Source organism: Piliocolobus tephrosceles, chromosome 11 (genome assembly GCF_002776525.5).
Source record: "Piliocolobus tephrosceles isolate RC106 chromosome 11, ASM277652v3, whole genome shotgun sequence".
Lineage (NCBI taxonomy): Eukaryota > Metazoa > Chordata > Mammalia > Primates > Cercopithecidae > Piliocolobus > Piliocolobus tephrosceles.
The window spans coordinates 56,123,438-56,145,209 of record NC_045444.1 but is presented as its reverse complement, the minus strand read 5'-3'; the positions used below and the strand labels follow the sequence as shown (position 1 = coordinate 56,145,209).

Here is a 21,772-nt window from a genome sequence, read left to right as displayed (position 1 = left end):
CTCCATTGCCTTTAACAACTAAGATATTTTAGGATTCCAAGTCTGTCATCCAGCACACCAACCACCCCTTTCCTTGAATGTGACAGAAAGGCTGCCAATATCCTCCAACTCATTAAATAGTTTTAAATGTTCAGTTGGCAGGATGGTCGGCAGAGTCCTGCCTCAGGCCCCCAGAACCTCCCCCAGTGTGTTCATACTGACACAATTTTCCCCCAGCCAGTGTGTTCATACTGACACAATTATCCAGTGTTCCTCAACACAATCTTTCCCGGGTTGTGACTCCATCTCTACCACCATTCTCCAGTCCATGCTTTTCCATCTTAGCCACTATGATATCACAACAGATTTTCCTTAAGGCCAAAGATACAAAGACATTATGTCTAAAATAGTTCCCATTCATACCAGTCTCACAATAACACCAAATAAGGAAATTAGTCTGACATGGCTTGTTTACAATGAACCCATGCTAATTCCTAGTGATCACAGCTTTCTAAGAATTCACACACTATTCAAGAAGAAAATAAATTTTTAGTAATTATCCCAAGATGAAAGTCAAGCTCACCAGATAGTAGTCTGCAGGCTCTGCCCTCTTCCCTTATTTGAAGAATTGAAGCACATTCTCCCTTTTCCACTCCTCTAATACTGTTTCTGTTCCCCAGAATTCTAAGAGCACTGATAGTAGGGCAGCAGTCTCACTTGCATATTCCCTCAGCACCTGGGGTATCACTCCTCCCCAAAGAAACCTGAACTTATCTGCAACAACCAGGTGCTCTCCTTACAATCCCCTCACCTGGCTTCAGTTTTCTCTCTCCTTTTGCCAGTGTTTTGAGCCTTTCCAGGTTGGGCTGGAAAAGAAAGTATTTTCTGTGGTAGAGGAAATAGGAGCAAAATGGGACTCAATTTTGAATCAATGACCCTAAGTTTAGAACTCCTGCTACTGTCCCTTTACCCGCAGACAAAAAAATTTCTAGAACCCTGGAGAAGATTGAACCTACTAAGGGGGTTAAAAGGACCCTATAGAAGGAGGCAGCCAAGCACAAAGCCACCACAAAACTGATAGAACTGATAGCAAAGGAAAAGTACCATGGCCCTAGTTCTCTTCAGAGGATAACAGCATCACCACTCATTGGAGACATCATGGGAGTGGAGACTAAGGCCAGACCTGCTTCCTCATGTTCAGTTCCTGTCACAGCATTCATGTATGTGTGTGAAGGCGAGGTGTGTGTGACCACATCTCTTAAGAGTGTGTCTATTTACAAAGGAGTTGTGACAATGGATACTAATGGCAGAGTCTTTCACATAGATGCAATGTAAGTAATAGGGACTTGAAAAATCATCCTTCATTCTCTCTTAATTCCTCATACAATCATCAATCAATCAATTAGCTAAACTTTCAAATGACTGATCTCATGGGTGGCTCTTTTTGAACAGAAGCTTTCAATTCTTCAGCTACAAGGGAAAGAAAATTCCTTACAATATAAATATGCCCTTGAGATATTTTCCTTGGTAGCACCCAGCATGAATTGAATGCTTCCTATGAACTATTCTAAGCACTTTACTTTCTTTAACTCCCACAATAGCTCTGTGAGGTCGATATTATTCATATCCTCATTTTATAAGGGAGGACACTGAGACACACAGACATGAAGTAACTTGGTCAAGTTCACACTGGGTGAACTTGAAAGTGAGGGAGCTGCTAGTTGAACCCGTGCAGATTAACTGTAGAACACTGTAACAACCTGATAGCAAAAGTGGTCCAATTTTCTATTCCTTCTTCTATCTATGCTTAGAATCCTGTCACCAATATGAGAACTACCTCAGGCTAGCCTGCTGGAGGATAAGAAACCACATGGACTGGAGCCAAGTCATCCTAGCCAAGGCTATCCTAGACCAACCAACACAGCCAAATCATCAACTGATCACAAATTGAATGAGCAAGCCCAGCCAAGATCTGCAGAACCAGAGCAACCATAGACTCATGAAAAATCATAAATGTTTGTTGTTTAAGCAACGAAGTTTGGGGATGGTTTGTTACATACTAATAGTTAACTGATACAAACAACCATGCTGGACCACAATACTATATTTTCCTTCTAATGATACTGGCTTCACTTGACTCTAGGATCCTCCAGGAATGGACAGCTCCACCTGTGAGAACATTCCTCAAGACTATCACCTCCTTGCACTTCATCCCTATCTCCCTGCGCCTACCATTATGCCAACCCATAAAAGCAGTTAGAATTATTCCTCACCTTTATTCCTTAGTGTTTTCTGGAGTAGAGAGGAAACCAGGGTGCTTCAACTCTAGTACAATTTTAAGCTCTGTTTCCTTTCCTACCTCTTTGTCTGTCTCTCCATCATTTAGGAGCTGGGTTGGAATTAGCCACAGTCAGTGGTGCCAAAATAATGAAACCAGGGTAATGAGAAGAAGGCACAGATAGCGCTATGAATCAACCCCTCACACCTCTGGCCTTTCTCTCAGGGTGAGCTTTACTCAGTGGTGGTGGGGACCCAAAGTCCCTGAAGGCATGCTCCTGCTTTGCCACCTGATCCCCAGATGAAACCTTGCAAAGTCAAATTCTCCCTGCCTGCCAGGACTCAGGCAGGGAACAGCAAACAGTACCTCCATAGGACTGAACAGCCCCAGCTGCTCAACTCGAATTTAAAAATAATTTGGAAATGTGTTCCACAGAGTGAAAGCCTTCTGGGGCATTTCTGCCAGATGCCTCCAGCTACTGGGTTCCAAGGAAATGGAGTGTCAAGTCCTGGGCCCAGAAGATATTCTGAGGATCTGGAGCGGGGTATGTACTGAAGGCAATCCATTAAAAATGGGATTAGAAATCTCCCAAAGAAAGAAAAAGATTCATAAGAAATAATTGTTTTTGTATTGGAATATTTTAAAACTTTTTTTGCTATTAGGCACTCAATAAATGCTAAATGATGTTAATTCTTCTAGCGTGTCTTATTTTATGAGTGAAGCTTGGATTGTGAGGATTCATTGCTCAAAAGGCCAATAGCTAAGTGACCTGGGTTGGTGAAGAGAAACCAACACTCCCCAGGGCAAATCCAGCCTCACTGTGCCATTAAAACTCACCACCCCTCACTCATTACACTTCAACAATAGTTTAGTTTTAATTTCTTTTCTTTATATTTCACAGCCCTAAAGGAAAATGTCCTGTGACAATTCTGTAATAGTGAGACAATTACTGGTGACTCAGGGCTCCCCGCTGCCTCTGCATCTCACAGCTGAGGAGCAGGCAGGGACTACTGCTTCCCATATAGGAACAATTTGGTTTGTGAATTAGGAAAGTCAAAATCAAAAGGAATCTTAAAAAAAAAATGTCTATGTAAGATAAAAATTTAGCCCAAGGATCCTATTTCAGGACAAGAGGCGATTGTAGGCACTGAGTTCCTGAGGAAGCTTTTCAAATAGACACACAAATGTTTCAAGCAGTCACTTGCCCATCTGAGCCCCACTACCCCCAGCATCCAGGCAGCCCACAAGGATCCAGACCCTAGGTTCCCAAAAATCTAATTTCTCCTCTTTGTCATCCAAACTCTCTCCATTTCACCTTTACCGATAAATGAGGAGGAGGCAGTAAACTGATGTGCTCCTTGACAGCAAACTTGAGCACCCAACCCAAGCCTGAGTCTGGACGAACAAAGTTAAAGGTGTCCTAGGGTAGAGGATATGGGCATTCCCAAGTTCCCAGTGGATTGTGCTCCAAAGTGCTTTTGTATATTGGCAGTTTAGAACTTGGAAAGCATTTTCTTTTTCCATAAGGATAAAGCTCTAGAGAGAGCCTAAGTCCTTAGACCAGGTCATACAGTTCTACTTAGCCACAAAAACCTAATAATGCATCCAAAGCAGAGAACTTCAGCTATTCTACTGCTTCCTCCTAAATAACCATTGAAAATACTGCTTTCATGAGAAAATGTGTTCCAACTGAGGATACCAGAAACATATTTCCATATTCCTCAAGACCAAGAATGAGCTTTTCCTACCAAAAAAATAAACAAATGAAAGGGAAGAGAAAAAATAAGAGAAAGGCAAAGGGGGAGAAGGTGTTGGCTATACTAGAAACAGCCCTGACATGGGAGATACGGCTTTGCAAGGAAGGTGAGATAGGACAGAAATTTCTGGGTGAGAATGATGATATCCTGCAGTATTTTTCTGCTTTTATATAACATGTGTTCTCTAATTCTTTACTTTAAAAACTTGCCTTAAGTGTTCTAAATTAGAAATTAAAAAGCAGTTGCTTGAAGCGGGGTTTGGAGAAGGGAGAGATTTCTGGTTTGGGGGTCATAAATCAATGAGCCAAGGACAGCCTATGTTCACCTAGGACAACACTCTTGATTTCTGTTCTTCAGTTTCTTGGCTGATTCAGTCATGATGCTAATAAAATTCTAACTTTCAGGTTGGTAATGTCAGCTTAAAATTGAGAGCAGAAGGAAAGATACTGGACTGTAGGCTTCTTAAAGGGCAGGACCACTTTCTATTCATTTCTATATACCCCAGGCCCCTCAGTGCTCAACACATAATTCATCAACACATAATATAATTTAAGGAAGGGCTTTAACTTTTCAATGTAGTAGCAAAACGTGTGGGCTTTAGAGTCAAACTTCTCAGATTCGAATCATTTTTCCTCCCTGGGTGCATGACCAGAGGAAGCAAGCCTGCCTAACATCCTTCAGTTTTCTCATCTGGAAAAAAGAGTGGTGACAGTACTTACTTCACAGAGTTGCTGTAGGGATTAAATGCATTTCTGTATCTAAAACACAGAACACTGTACCTGCCCCACAGTTAGCACTTGACAGACCTTAGCAGCTATTATTTTTCCATCATCATTGAGCTAACTGTCTTGTATCTTGCCCCCAGACTAGTTTCTCAGGGAATCTGGTAAACATAAAAGTTGGTTGGTGTAAAGGGCTAAATTATGAACCCCAAAAGATATGTCCACTCAGAACCTGAGAATGTAACCTCATTTGGAATAAGAATCTTCGCAGATGTAATTAAGGCAAGGATCCCCAGGTGAAATCATCCTGAATTAGGATAAGCCCTAAGTCTATGTCCTTACATGAAATGAGAGAAGAAGACCCAAAGACATGGGAAAGGCAGTCACGTGAAGACGAAGCCAGAGGTTGGAATCACGCTGCCACAAGCCAGGGAAAAGCTGGACACACCAGAAGCTGGCACAGGCAAAGACAGATTCTTCCCTAGAGCCTTCAAAGGGAGTGTGGCCCTGCTGACCCACTGGTTTGGGGCTTCTGGCCTCCAGAACTGTGAGAGAATAAATGTCTGTTGCTTTAATCCACCAAGTTTGTGATCATTTGCTGTAGCAGCCCTAAGAAACAAATACAGTTGGGTCCAGGTGACTTTGCAACAACCTAGATTTAGTGAAGGAAACGAGCCGAAATGCAAATTGGTGATTATCATGAGCTCTCCTTTTTTTGAATTGTGTACTGCAGGGAAATTCTCTTTGGGAAGGGAAAATCACCAGCTTCAGGGACTGGAATGTTCGGGCCAGCCTGTGCTGTCCACTTCCAGCCAAAGACATTTCTGCTGAGAATCCTGAAAACATTCTGCATTTTCCCACAAGGAATAAAGTGGAAGTATTCAATGTGTGACGAGACACTGGACAGTCAGCTCCTACCTGGCCCCAAATAAATGGGCAGATGATGCAGTTCTCCCCAGTGACTGACCAGTGAACGCAACCACACTGATGCCCACAGCCTTCCTCACTCCCCTCTATGGAAGTTGAGGGGGTCATTAGCCAAAGACTCCAAGCTAAGGAAAGATACCTGCTTGTCAAGAGACCAACATAATTTTATATTTCCACTAACTCTGTTGATTCTTGAATTATATCTATGAAACGGATCTCTTTTTAAGTGAAAAGTATATCCAGGTCATCTTCAAGATCCTTTTAAGCCTCTGGAATTTTAAAGAAGTCCTCAGTAAAGAGTCATGAGAGAGAGCTGAATCCACTGATGCTGAGAGAAATGATTTTCATTCATTTGCTCTCTTATAACTCCTGGGGAAAAATAGCAGCAGACAGAGCAGTGACAGTCAGAGAGGGGTGACTTTTTTGGAGCAAAGGCATTAGACGAGATGACACATGCTGACAGGTTCAGTAAATAGTGGATGCTCTGCCAATCAGCAGATAATTTCTATGTGTTGCAAAGTGGGAAAGATTGTGAGTCACGCAGTATTTCAAAGACAGGTCACGATGACCTTGTGTGAGATCTTCTAATGTGAAGGTCAAGCGAAAGGAGAAGGTGGTTAAAGGAAGAAAAGGGATAAGCAAGGAGACCCATGTACAGGCAAATCAACCACATCAAGGCAAGTTGCTTCCTATTTCCTGACAGTACCCAGGGAACCTTCCTCATTACCTGTTTTATTGACATCTCAGGCTCACAGGTAACCAGCACTTCATTAACTCATAAATCTTTTTCCAACTTGTGAAAGTCACTTCTTCCCTGACTCAGTCAAGGTTTTATTTTCTTCCCTTACTTGGTAATTTACTCAATTTATTTCCAGTAAAGAAAGGGTTGCAGGGAAAAGGTCAGTGACGAAAGCCAGAGGAAGAAGCCACACGCAGTATTCTAGATCCCAGCACACCCTGAAATGGATTTCATTGTTTCACTGACAAGAAATTCCAAAACACTGAAAATAGTCACATTCAAATAGAAAAAAAAATTAATTCTGAAACCAAATGGATTCAAAGGATTTTTGTCATTATTTTTCATTTGCTTTTCTCCACTGAGGTGGTAGGGGGAGAGAGAGACGGGCAGGCAGGCAGGCATTGACTGAGATCGATTCCAATGAAACACACAGGTAAATAATTTGAGTGCCTTTTAAAAATACATAAATGCTTAATTTCTATACTTTTCATCAAAGAGTTTTTCTGGGGAAAGGATACATTTTTAGCACTAAAAATTACTAGCACTCACACGTGACACACACATTTGGTCAATTCGTAACCCTTCAAAGAGAACTGTGCAATTCTAATTGACAGGGTAATTTTAAAGTAAAGAACTTGGTGAATATAAACCCAACATATTTTTCCTGGTTTGGGGAAGAAGAAAGCTGTACAATGTATGTAAATATGCTAAGATTTAAAATAATAAAACCTCTTATCATTCCTATCCAAGAACATCAAGTCAGCCATTAAGGTTGTGACAATGGCAAGTGCTGAATGCACATGAGCACACATAATCACACTGAGAATCTGCTGACTGATTATTGCTGACATTGCCTAGTTCAATCTGATTCATCATTTGCACAGGAACCAAGAGACATTAAAAGGGCAGGAGGTTACACTAGGAGGAGAGAAGCAAAGCCTTAAACTAAGTTGGGATAAGGATCCTTTTCTAACAATTGCCCAATTCTTGGGATCCACTCTGTCCCGAGGCAGGCAGTGGAGACTTAGTTACTCGTATCCCACATCTGGAGATCCAGAGGCTTCTCCCAAGATAGAAGAGATGAGTAGTGAGAGAATAAAGAGATTATTAGAGATCAGAAGCTTGGCTGGGCACAGAAGCAAGCTAAGTGGAGTCACTGGAGTGGAAGGGTCTATTTAAACACATACACACATACACCCACACACACTCTCTCTCTCTCTTAGCTGCCTCACATTTATCACCTTAAGAAATTTTTGAACACCTGGTCTATATACAAATGCATAACAAGAAAGGAAAAAAAATACAGATGATCTCTTATCAAAAGTACATATTATTTTGCTAATAAGAAGCTATACCTTAATCCTGATATTCAGGAAATTATGTTGCCACATTAAATATATGGTGAGGGGTAAACCATTTGTAAAAAATCAAAGCACACACACAAATCATTCCAGACACCATTTCCCATTTTCTGATTTATTACTGTACACAATGCAGCTTTTAGCTCCTGCATTCTTATATCCTTTTGAATGCTCACCAGACTATTAATCTAAAAAGCCAGGTGCTTCGTCTGCTCCTCTAATCACTGTGACCTGTTTTTGTGATTCGAAAAAGCCAAAAAGACTAACTCTGGCTTGGGTGGGAATCATTTTTGGAATAGTGGTTGGTGGTTGTTCACATCTGGATGAGGTATAAAATGATAACATTATGATGATGAACACCAGAGAGCCTCATCTGCATATAAATAGACCTAATCAGAAATGCAAATTGCAATCAGGAGAAATTTTTAAAGGCTGTGATAGCTGTGTGATTGTGCAGATAAGGAAAGGTCAACACTTGTATTGTTAAGGCAGTTAAATGGCTCCCAGCCTGCCCAGAGCCTTCTTTTGAAAGACACATTTGGAAGGTACAAATTATCTCTCAATCTGCACCCTGGTTGGGAAGGCGTCCCTGGATAGCTTCATTCTCTGTAACTAGAGCCGTGAGCTGGCCACACATCAGCCCGATTCCAATGAAACACAATCCAACCTCTTGTACAAACTCCTAATGAATACACAGAATAGAAAGTATACTTGCATTTAAATGCTCTCCAAACAGACCTCTTTCCGCACAATTTTCCGTTGAGACGGAAATTAAGGGATGGAGAGTAAGATCTACAGTGCTGATGTAACATTTTCTGATACATTTCAATACTGGTCTGAGTGAATAGAGCAATATGATACACATATGTTTACACTGAATACTAGAGAAAGTATGTAATTAAAAAGAAAACACTAGCATTTAGACAGATTACTTATTCCACAATTCCATTCGTAGTCTTATCGTGCAAAGTACAAAAAATGAATATTTCAGAAAAAGCTGAGTGCTAAAAATATGCAATTGTTCCAACATGGTCTTATTATTCCTTGGGGTATGTTATCTTTCAGGAACATCCTCTTCTCGATCCCCCTCCACCCCCCTTGTTTTTTCAAAGAAAATATATTTCACAGTCAGGCTTTGTCAGGTTTGGAGGGAAATTGCTTACAAACTATTTATTATCCCTCTAACTAGACACTTTCACAAAGAACTAATGGGTCAAGAGCGCCATCTTGTGTCTTACCTTGGAATCTTAAAGAGTGTTTTCACAGGATGCATGTCAAAGAGGGGAGGGTCTCCATCCCCCAGTTCAATAGCTGTGATCCCCAAGGACCAGACGTCACAGCGAGCGTCATAGGAAGAGTCATACTGCTGCTCACAGGCAATGACCTATTAGACAAAAGCAGGACACAACACATCAACCCGACTGCCACATCAGATGTCCTAAAAAGGCCCTGGGCTGATCTTAGCCCCCTTCGCAGTTTCCTTGGCCACAATGTTATTGAATTCCAGTAATGAGATGTGTGTATTCTAGGCCTTATTTGTGCGTAACTAATTTATTATCTTATTCGTTCATTAACTTTTAAAAATGTGTCAGTTTTGTTTTTAAAAAGCATGTATCGAATCGTCTAAGTACCAAGAACAGCACAAGGGGCGGAAGCCGGTGTATACCACACCATCCCAACCCTGCTATTCTTTAAGGAAAGGCTTTGTCTACGTCCTTCACCTCATTACTAGCTACTGAATTCAATAACAAGAAATAATTATTCTCAAAGATGCTTGTGTACTTTGAGATGCATGAAATCCCCAAGAGTATGACCAGCTAAGCAGAGAGATGTTGGAAGACTCACATAGTTAATATAAAGTAAAAATGACCCCACTCCACCTTCCCCTTTTTCTAAGAGCATCTTTCCCCTCCTCAAACTCCAACAATGGTGTACATCACAGAAACAGCTGCCGTTCCAGTTACTTGGTCTGACTAGGTACAAGAGCAGCAGAACCAGAAAATGACCCTGGGCTTGTCACTGGGTTGAGGAGTATGTGACCCTGTGGAGGAATGTTTTTATCAACTTATTGAGTCGGTCAAGAACATCTCCTACACTCAGACTCTGATGACTATCACAATGGCGACAGGAGAAGTCGAGAGTGAGCCAGAGGATGTGGAGGATCAGGAACCCCTATTGGACTTAAAATCTGCCACCAGGATGACCGATGGCCATGGCCAGGTGGGAAACTTCGATTTCTGATGATCCAAAACACCAGTGAGGGGGCAACACCTGTAACGGTGGGCACAGGAAGACCAGGGTAATAGAGCCACCCTCTTAGGCCATCATACTGTCTTTGGCTTTTTTATTCCAAATGAGATGGGACAACCGACTGTGGTGAGCAGAGGAGTGACAGATCTAGCTTATGTTTTAGCAAGATCACTCTGGCTACTGTGCAGAAGATAGATTGTGAGAAGAAGAAACAAAACCAGTTCAATACGTTACTGCAGGGATCCAGATGAGAGATTGTGAGATGGTGAGAATAATCAGATTCCAGATATAATTTTGAATGTAGAGCCAACTGGATTTGCTGAACAGGGCTTAGAAGAAAGGAGAGCTAAGGAAAATGCCAAAGCTTTTGACATGAGCAACCACCAGAATAGAACTGGTATTTACTAAGATGAGGAGACAGTAGGAAGAGCAGGTTTGGGGTGAAGAGTGGAGCTCCATTTAGGATATATTAAGTCTGAGATGCCTGGGACACTTCCAAATGGAGAAGAGTATTTTAACCTGGTGAGACTCATACTGGACTTCTGATCTAGAGAATCATAAGATAACGGCTATGGTCTGAACATGACTCCCAAAATGCATGTGTTAGAAATGTAATCCCCAATGCAACCAATGGAAGGTGGATCCTTTTGGGAGGTGGTTAGGTCATGAGAATTCTGCCCTTGTGAATGGATTAATACTACCATGAAAAGGGCTTGTAGGACTGGGTTCGCTCCCTTCTGCCTTCTGCCATGTGAGGACACAGTATGAAGGACCACACCAGATGCCAACACTTTGACCTTAGGCTTCCCAGCCTCTAGAACTGTGACAAAATAAATTTCTGTTCTTTATAAATTACCCAGTCTCAGATAATCTGTTACAGCAGCATGAAACAGATTAAGACTAAGAAACAGGTGTTTGTTTTAAGCCACTAAGTTTGTGGTATTGTTATGGCAGTGATAGAAAACTAGTATTCCTGCTCTCTTCCAGGCAGTGCATTGGACTTGTAAGGCCTGGTGAAATGTGCCAACTGCCTTGCTCTAGACCCTGTGCTCTCGTTCCCATAATTGCCCTGTACTCTTCTCTTCTGAGCTGGAGAACATTTTCTATAAATCCACATCCTTGGCCTGGCCCCAGCCCCATCTTCTAAATAGAATATCCTGTCATACTTCTAACACGTTATTTTCAAATGTACATTCAAACTGAAGTTCAAATAATTCCAATTTCAGAACCAAAGGCCATTTCATTGCCCCCAAAGACCTCCCTTTTCTCACCCCAATCAGGTGAGAATCTACATTATTTTTAAAGATCCCTAGAGAAGGCTATTCAACACCTTTCCTTTCAGAAACGACACTTTCAAAAGTGCAAGACAAACATAATTTTAGACCCATCAATCAACAAATAGTTCACTGTTATTCATGACACTGTGATAGGGCCTGTGAGGGAGAGAGAAATAAGACTCTGTCCTTCCCCAGTAGGAGCTATGGCCAATTGAAATATAAAGTGAACCTATCACAATTAAATGACAAACCATGACAACTATAAATGCCCTAAGACAATGTGTAGTAAAATGTCCAATAAAGGATATGGGCTCTAAATGCTTAAGATTTTAGAAGGAGACCACTGCTGGCTAAGCAAGACAACACAAAGTATCCGGTACCCATAGTCTACAACTTCTGTGGGGAAATTCAAATCAGCTTCTAGCCAACTTGGATGGGACACAAAACGCAATTCTAAGAACATATCTCAATGTGAAAATAGAGATATTCTAACATTTCTCAAGTGTTGTCATAAAACATTCAAAACTTGTATCTGGTTTCAGTTTCTCTTTACAGACAAACATTATCTTCAGCTCATTCTGATTAACAGAAAAGCATATCTTGGCCTCATTCTTCTCTTCAGTGCATCATGTAACAAAGAAATTATTTAAGTTCAGCCTTCCAAGGAAGTTTATTGAAAATTATGCTAATAAAATAATTCACAAACAATTATTGAGTACCCATTAGTCTGGCAGGATAGTACGCTCTGGGAAGAGAAAGTCAAATACACACTGAACTGAATCTTCAAAATAATTTGGCAAAGTAGGTGCAATGATCACTTCTGCAGCTGTGGAAACCGAGGACAGCATGGTTAAACAGCTCACCTGGCATCGCATAGCTAGTAATAGTCAAGGTCAGAATTGGAACCCAGGCAGGGAGAAGGATAACTAAACAAATCATTGCCATATAAGTGCTATATATAATAAAAGTTATAGTTGGTTAAAATTGTTAAAATTATCAGCTTCTGCACTTGTATTTTGACTACACTAGCCAGGTGTTCTGAGGTTCTGTCATTTCGACTCCATCTTCTTTGGGGGTCTCTTTCAGGATTTCTCCTCACCAGGAGGAAACAGCCCTTTCCGCAGGTTATACATATGGTGAGAGTTAAAGAAGCGCTCTTAACAGGACGCAGGGCAACTGAAGGTCAACACCCTGGAATGGGATTCCCTATCAATCCAATACCAAAGCGTGAAGCTATTTCTTTAAAAGAAAACAGTACTATCATTCTCTTTAGCTCAACATTCTCCTTGCCTCTAGGTGACATAAAGCTGAGTTAAGGATGCTTGGATGGTCAAATGGTCTTTCTTCTCTTGCCCCCAGGAGAAGGTGACCTCAAAAAGAACTCTCTGAATCAGTTGTTAGGATGCTCCATTAAGAAAGGAGAGTGGGATGGCAAGTAAGTGCACTGCTTTGGGACCAAGTTTTCCAGGTTCTGTAAGTCACATTAAAGGAGTGGAGAGAAATGAGATGGTGTTGGGCAAAGGACCCCAAAGGCACACCCTTTCACATCTGAAAACAAATCATATCCTCAGGACCTCTCTCAATCTACAAAGTGGCAAGGTGGAAATAAATAACCTCTACCATCCCTCCCAGCTGTAATATTCCACGACTTTGTGATTTCCAAGTAAGTGATCTTTGGGTAGTATCTCAAACTGGGAGACTAACATCGCCATACAAATTAGCTAGCGTGAACAGTACATTATTCTGAGGTGTGAACAGGATGGCTGGAACTTTGAGGGGATTTTATTGCCAATGTTTTGTAGAAGGTCTTAAGGTCTATGACAACATGCTGGTTGCTGTAATAATGCCTCTGTTAAGGAAGATGAGCTTCACCACCCAGCAATTGTTTGGATGCTGGTTAATGGAGCATGTCCAGGTTCCCACCTTGAAATGCAAACTTACGGCTTTCCTGGTACAGTTAGATTACACTGCTGCTTATTTTAGAAAGAAGAAAAACACTAATGCTGGATTACTAGCAATACCTATGCACTGGCAGCTTTAGTGCCCAAGGCCAATAGCTATTTTACCTAGCAGTGGGCTTGAGGCTCCCAAATGTTGGTCATTGCCACCTTAGCTGCCAAAACCTTTTCTTTCTGGAGACTGAGAACAAGAAACAAGTTTTCACTAACGGCTTAGCTTGACAGGTCTTTGGAGCAAAGGCTAGTCATTACCCGTCTTCAATTGCTGAGGCAATTCTCTTTAGCCTTCTTCAGGCTAAGGAGTTCCATAGATCCAGACTCCTTAAATCTACCCCCAGTCACTCCCTCCTACCCCACAGAGGGAACACCTCCCCTCTCCTACGGGAATCTATGCGATGAAACCACATCCACAACTGCTTTGACACATATCATCCCTTTGTCTGTCCTTGAGCAAGGTCAGCTGTGTTCTGTTGAAGATGGCTGTTCCTTTCCTCAGCCACCAGCCAGAGGATGGCAGAGAAAAACAACTGTCAGCAGCCCTTGGGTCACAAAGAGACTTTCACCTCTGGCTAGTGCTAGAAAATCCCAGAGCCTGGCATCTTTGTTTTGGTTTTGCCACCAAAACCAAAGTCACTGGGTGACTTTGACAAAATATTTTATCTCCCTGTACCTCTTCTTTGCAAGCAAACCAAGCAACCCCTTTTTCATGGCCCTCATCTGAAGCACTGCTTATGAAAATGCTGGTTATTCAGCTTGTACTGTGGCATTAAAATGTTAATAGTAGATATCATTGGATCACTGACATATGGGTAATAATTATTTTATTTACTTCTTTAAGATCTTTTGTTTCCTAAAATGTCTATCGAGAGCGTGGATTATTTCTATAATAAAAAGAAGCAAATTTTGTGTTTTTTTGTCTTGAAAATATAAATAAATATTGAAAAGTTTGCCTTAATTTTCAAGGACATGTTTCTTTGTTCTGGAGTATTTGGTGACTGCTGGGATTCTTCATCAAGAAGTTGGCCGGTTAAAGGTAGTGTCTTGATAATGTAACTAGGTCCCTGGCTGGATGCAGTGACTCACGCCTGTAATCCCAGCACTTTGGGAGGCCAAGGCAGGCAGACCACGGGGTCAGGAGTTAGAGACCAGCCTGACCAACATGGTGAAACCCCGCCTCTACTAAAAAAAAAAAAATTAGCCAGGCATGGTGGCGCATGCCTGTGATCCCAGCTACTCAGGAGGCTGAAACAGGAGAAATGTTTGAAGCCAGGAGGTGGAGGTTGCAGTGAGCCAAGATCACTCCACTGCACTCCAGACTGGGTAACAGAGTAAGACTCCGTCTCAAAAAAAAAAAAAAGAAAGAAAGAAAGAAAAAGCAAACTAGGTCCCTATGAAATTAATCCCAGAAGAATGAAGCATAATTATTCATGTAGCATAATTGATAAATGTTATTGATCATAAGGTTTTCTAAAATAGAACTTCTCTGGAATCAGAAGTTGTAGTTACAGTATAACTATTCCAGTGGCAGATTTTTAAAATCAGTTTTACAAATGAAATTCCCTTCCCAACTATATCCCTTTCTACTGTCAGCACAGGGCATGAGTAGAGCACTTTCACTTTCTTTTTTTTTTTTGAGATGGAGTCTTGCTCTGTCGCCCAGGCTGGAGTGCAGTGGCCGGATCTCAGCTCACTGCAAGCTCCGCCTCCCAGGTTTAGGCCATTCTCCTGCCTCAGCCTCCCGAGTAGCTGGGACTACAGGCGCCCGCCACCTCGCCCAGCTAGTTTTTTGTATTTATTAGTAGAGACGGGGTTTCACCGTGTTAGCCAGGATGGTCTCAATCTTCTGACCTCGTGATCCGCCCGTCTCGGCCTCCCAAAGTGCTGGGATTACAGGCTTGAGCCACCGCGCCCGGCCAGCACTTTCACTTTCTCGGGCCATCATGATCCATGACTAGAACTTATTGATAAAGTTACCAAGACAAGGGTGAGTTCCACCCTCTCTTGCACAATGACTTGCTGTATAAGAACCTGAGCTAACAGCTCCTCATCTCAAGATCTTCATCATCCAAAAAGAGCATCTGCATTATACTATATGTGAAAGGGATAAAAGCAGTCAATATATGAGCTTCCAGATTCAGAAAACCTAGTTTCTCTAACAAGATAGTTAAACCATTTATCAAATTATATGTCAAAGAGCTATTGGGCTGAAATGTCTTCTAATAATGTAATTTTAAGCAATGTTTTCAAGCAAATAGCATTATAATATTTTTGCTGTCATAAGAAATAATTTATCAAACTTAAACAACAGGAATTATTCAGACTACTTTATTTTTCCACTAATATTTTTAAATGTCATTAAAAATGTAATTAGGTTTGCCTTTTATGTCCTGATTTCTCACCTTACTAGAATCATTTGTGCGATCCAAAATTATAACCAAAGGTCGGGATTAAAATTTCACTCAAGTACACAGGCAAAATGCTGTTATCTCAAGAGCTAAATTCAGCTAAATAAGAGGCAAGGCAAACAGACCTAAAGCTATTAATCCTTGGCTGACCTTGAGCCCAAAAATGCAGTCAATAGACTGGCAAATAAGATGGGCTGAGAAGTAGGAAGGCAAATAATATTCTTAATTTTGCTTACACAATTCATGCAGCATAATTGATAAATGTTATTGATCATAAAGATTTCTAAGTCAGAACTTCTCTGGAATCAGAAACTGTGGTTACAGTATAAATATTCCACTGGCAAATATTTTTATCACTTTTGCAAATGAACATCTTAAAGTGTTATAAGCTGAGAGACTGAATAAACAAATGAAGTTTCTTACCTAAGATGATACATAAATTCAAAGGAGGACATATTTGAGATTCGTTCTTTTTTTTTTTTTTTTTTGTAAGGGAATATGGACTAGATGAACTGAAACTGAAGTATTTGGCAGGGGGATGGTCTTTCATAAAACTAAAACTGGGGCTAAGATTGAATCCACATTTTGTACACTGTAAAATTGCCAGCAATAATTTAAATTAGACTGTTCTTATGAACTTCAGGAAGGTCTCTAATTATAATGTGATATTCTATGGGTCTCTTTTCTCTCAGGATTTTAAGTTTCAGCTTAAGTCTATAGAGAAATAAAGCCAGGTTCAAATTAAAAACACACAAAGCACACTTATATAACACCAACTTCCCACCATGGCTAGGGTAGGGTAGAAGGGGAACTCAGTCTGAGTTTGAGGTCAGCCCACATTCTGATTTTTGCACCTAAATTCCCCGAAACCCTGAAAACAGATAATTTATTCTTACTTGTGTGTTAAGTCCCCTTCTCAGACTCAGGACCAATATCTACAGAACTCCTAGCATGTCCAAATTTCGTATGTGTCCTTGGTACTCAAAAAGTGAAGGAGTACATTTGCTCCCAGTGCATTCCCACCGTGCTCGCCTGATCCAGAGCTTCCTCATACACCGATGGACAATGAAAGGACCTTTAGGATTCACTCATTCAACCCCCTTCTTTTACAGAAGAGAAAACTGAGGGCCTGAGGGGAGAGTCAGTTGATTTGTCTAAAATGACACAGTTGGTTCATGACCAAAGCAGGAGTTAACTCCATGGTTACCTACCACCTTCCTGTGTGAGGCATCTCTTGGGAATCCTCATAATGATGGAGAATGCTGAGCCACTTCCAAATACATTCCATATTCAGAGAGCCGTGGTCACAGTAATGTCTACGCTATGAGCCCGTAGACACAGCATGCAAGCATTAAGTAGATGGATTTCCTGCCACCTCTCACTTACCTGTCCCTTCACTCTCCCTTGCTGCCCCTTTCCTTTGCCAGTTAGTGCTCCATTTCTACCAGAGTATGTTAAGGACAGGGCAAGGAGGACCTCTACAATTCAGTCCATTTTACAGCTTGTCAGGTCACATATTATTACACCAGGTCAGGAAACAGATTCAGAAAGTTAAGAGACATATGTGCTCAAGGCCACAGCTAGTAGGCGATAGAACTGAAGCATGAGTGCCCAATCAGAAACTATTGAGGAAAAAAATGTTTTTCTCCTTCATGATGCATCTGAAAAACAGGAAGGGAAGCAAATCAAGCAGAGTATCTGAAAGTTCCCACTTGGACATACTCCTTCATCAGCAAGTATCTGTGGTTTCTGTCCTTACCCAGGCTGACAGCACCATGCAAATAAGGATGTCCTTGAGAATGTCATATGTTCCTATTAGACAGTGGTTCTGTTTAACTCTCTAAAATTAAAAAAGGTATGGGAGGCTGGGCGCTGTGGCTCATGCCTGTCATGAACTTCAGCCCAGGAGTTCCAGACCAGCCTGGGCAACATGATGAACCCCGTCTCTACTAAAAATACAAAAATTAGCTGGGCGTGGTGGTGCATGCCTGTAATCCCAGCTACTAGAGAGGCTAAGGCACAAGAATCACTTGAGCCCTAGAGGTGGAGGTCGCAGTGAGCCGAGATCATACCACCGCACTCCCGCCTGGATGACGGAGCAAGACCCTGTATCCCCCACATCCCCCCGCAAAAAAGTATGAGAAATACCCAGGACATAATAGAGCACAGAAACACTAGTCCATCTGCCTCTACTTGTTCCTATTTCATCCTGCTCAAGGCTCCTCTGAGGTTCCATCCCTCACGCTGACTGCTCTCCTCCATTTGCTCTCATGATGGCTCAGTGGTCATCAGGCAAGGAAGCAAATGTAGAGTTTGGCTTGGGTGGGAATTCTCTTTCATGGGCTAAGACTGTACCCAGAACAGGGCAGTGAAGGCACTGACTGGAGCTCAGCCATGGGTCATCTGGGACCCAGAGCTCAGGAAGAGCTGAGGCCAACTCTGACATTCCTTCAGCAAACACTTCCGTTCCTGCAGTAACAGAATCAGTTTTTCCTCTTGTCCTCTTTGGTGGATGAAGAGAAGGGGCAACAGCAGATGCTCTGACCCTTTTCACCTCCCCGGAGAGGAGTGAGGATAGCCTTAAAAATTCCGAATGCTCCTGGTAGTTGTTCCTTTGACGTTTCTGGCTTAGCACTTCTCGCTCAGCACTCGGAGGGGATTCACGTGAGGCCTCAGCTCTGGGCCTCACATGCTTCTACACATCTGGGATCTAAAGCCCTCAGATAGGGTCTTATATTTAGACCCACCAGGAAGAGGGTAATAACATATCACCGCCTCCTCCAGAGCCAGCTCCCCACCTCCACACTGACATATGACACATGACTCAACCTCTCCACAGAGCTCCAGCTGAGAGGGAGCTATTGCTGGAGCTGAGGTGAAAACCCCGGGGTGACATCCAGTCATATCCACTCCCCGCACCCCACACCCTGGGCCCTTCGCCTGCTGGAGCACTGAGCGTCTGGGCTCTGCCTCAGTGCCTTAGAAGACAGAACCACTCTGCAAATGTAGGCAGGCCAGGGCCAGCCTCAGAACCAGAGACGGAATCTCTGTTTCTTTGAGCCTGACACACAATGCCTGGGGTGAACCAGTGAACAGCAAAAGTGACGGAATCTCAGAGATGAATGTTTCTGGAGAAGGTAGGCAGGGCTTTCAGCCAATGATCTGAAGTTCTAAACCTCTCATTTAACTCTCCTGAGCTCCCAAAGCCTGCATTCCTCACAGTGATATGACTGGCAGACAGGGTCCCATGAATCTCCAGTCTTTAACAGAAAGCCAGGTAAAATGGATCCTAGCAGCCATGGTATCATCATTAGTTCACTCTTACTGGGAACTTGTCCCACCCTCATTGCTTGTGGAACATCAGCTCCACGGAATATGAGAACTGAAGGCGGGTCTTCCCTCTAAAAACAGTAAATGTTCCCTGTAAAATAGAAAGGAACTTAAAAGGCAAAGACTACCTAAGCCAATTTCTTCTTTTTCACAGATGAGGACAGGCTAAGCAGAGGTAGGGGTAGGGGCAACATACGCCACCGTTGTTAAAAGCCCCTATTATGTCTGGCACGGCCCTGAACAGTTGCAGGACATTATTTCATTTTATCTTTTGAGGCAGGTTTTTTTCTCCCCATTTTACCTCTTTTAACTTCTCCCCATTTTACCAGTCAGAAATATTAAGCAACTTGCCTGAGGTTACTGGTTATATAGGTAGCAGGTAACTATGATTCGCCCCCAGATCTATCTGACTCTAAAATTTGTGCATTTTTACTCAAACTGAAGCCATATTAAAATAACTGAACCACAATCATTTTTTAGAAAATGAGTAGCAGAGCTAAAATTAAAATGTAAATCTCCTAAATTCAATTCTAAAGAACTTTATTTTTTCCATATCCTTCTCTTGGGCAATAATTACACTGGCTTTTAGCATCACACTGAAATATTACATTTTCCTTCATATATTAGGAAGGATAATTCTCATCTAAGTTACGAATTGGGGGAAAAAACATTCACGACTTATCTGGTACACCGGTTGTCACAATTAAATAATTTGCTGTGGTATAGTGGTTAAAAGTAAGGACTTTGGAGACAAATATCTGGGTTGGAATTCTGTTGGCATCCCCTAATAACCTGTCCAAGGACAAGAATAGTTACTTTCTGTGACTCATCTACTTCATCTAAAACATTGGACTAGCAATAGCACCAGCCTTTTTGGTAGTGTTGCGAGATTTATAAATGAGTTAATACACACAACTCACTTAGCACCTAACACATAGTAAGCACTCGCTAAATGCTAGCTCTTATTTGGGAACCAAACCCATTAGCTAGAGCTTAGGGAACAAAATGGCAATAATGACAATAATAATAATTCAACTCTATAGTGTCGTATGTCTTTCACAGCCCTTTGACACAAAATATCTCATTTGTCATCTCTAGCCCTGGCAATGCCAAAGGAAATAGCATTATTATATCATTTACTAGGAATGGCATAATTAACAAAGGCAAGAGTGGCTGCAAAAAGCTTGCGATATTTCTGCATTGGTGTAAGCTAGTTGTTATGGCAACCGTCCCCTGTCAACGACCCTTTGCCAGGCAGAGAGAAACCCATTTTTGGAGCCGTCACAGCACATCTGTTTCTCTGCTCAGCTGATTAGCTCTTGTTTGCAACAATGAGCAGATGGAAGAGGGGGAAAATTTTCTAAAAAGAAGCAAATGTTTATTTTATCCACAAGTCTGTTTTCCAATAAAGAAACAGATCTTTAGCTGTTTTGGGAAGATGCTGCCTATACTAGATCCTTAATGCACGGTGGAATTGCAAAGTGCAGTCAACCTATAAATTACAGGTGATAGGTCCGTCACGTGCATATTTTATTTATTTTTTTTTTTATTATACTTTAAGTTCTAGGGTACATGTGCACAACATGCAGGTTTGTTACATATGTATACATGTGCCATGTTGGTGTGCTGCACCCATCAACTCGTCAGCACCCATCAACTTGTCATTTACATCAGGTATAACTCCCAACGCCATCCCTCCCCGCCACGTGCATCTTTTAAAATGATGTGTCTCACATTCCAATTTCAGAGTACACTTCCACTCTATCTCTGCGCGTCTTTGTTATATAAACTGTTGTCTCAGTTAGCTGGTACACATTTTCCACACTGAATATCCCACACGAACACACTGTAACTGTGAAAGAATAAAGTGAAAGAGTACAAGTATCCTTTCCCTGCCTTGGTTTCTTCATCTGTAAAATGGGACTTGCATTCCCATGCTCTCTGAAAAGCCAAACAGCTTCAATATTTACTAGGTGTGCGAATTTGGGTACGATTCCGCCTATAGCTCTTTAAGCCTCACTTTCTTAGTGATAAAATGGAGAAAATAGCATCCACTATTGAGAGCTGTTGTGAAAATGAAGTATTTTAAAAGCCCCTCTCATAGTCCCTGGTATAGAGTCAGTCCTCAGTAAGTGAAAGTTTCCTTCCCACTATATCTCTGCTTAGCAAGTGTAACGTTCAAAATATCTGACAATCAGGAGGCATGTAGCACTGGCCATCACTGCTTGTGAAACAGACCTTTCCCCCCTTGGTTGCTGGATCATTCGGAGGTCGGAAGTGCCCCAGGGTAAAAGACAGGGCACCTCTGGTGGCTGAGGAGCACTCAAGGGGCTCTGGATGGCTGCCATTTACCATCCAGAATGAACACAGTTTAATATTTTAACAACCAGCCTGGCCACACAGTGTACATCAGCTAAATATAAGCCATTATTTTAAAAGTCTACTGGTGTCCTCAATAAAAACGATAATGACAACATTGGTTCTTTCTCTTGGGTTTCAGTCATTTACAAGCACTGAGTTTAATTTTTTGCTATATGTGATGATGGAAAAAGTATTTTAGGTATCAACTACCCCAACCCCCCTGCCATTACCATTAATCAACATAAACTAGGCTTGTATCCCTTTTGTTATAGGGCAGGATATTACCTGGCATGTGTTTGATATAAAAATTGGTTGAGCAATATTGACAGTGGACATGGGTTATATTGGAAATCCCTTAGTTGAGTGAGTCACAAAATATGGATTCCAGTCACAATTACCCACCTACTACTCTGTGTCTATGGACACTT

General features: G+C 41.7%; 1 protein-coding gene across 5 annotated transcripts in view; it reads right to left on the bottom strand.

The window, feature by feature from the left end:
* The window catches only part of MYO3B (myosin IIIB), a 494,519-nt gene that overhangs the window by 418,791 nt on the left and 53,956 nt on the right, over positions 1–21,772 (bottom strand). For all 5 annotated transcript variants that reach the window (XR_002725179.2, XR_002725177.2, XR_002725178.2 and 2 more), the window contains exon 7: positions 9,002–9,147. Coding sequence is in view for 2 of the 5 variants with exons in the window: in XM_023185963.2 (XP_023041731.1) it covers positions 9,002–9,147 (146 nt within the window). In the remaining 3 variants the exon portion in view is untranslated. The remainder of the gene's footprint in view (positions 1–9,001; positions 9,148–21,772) is intronic.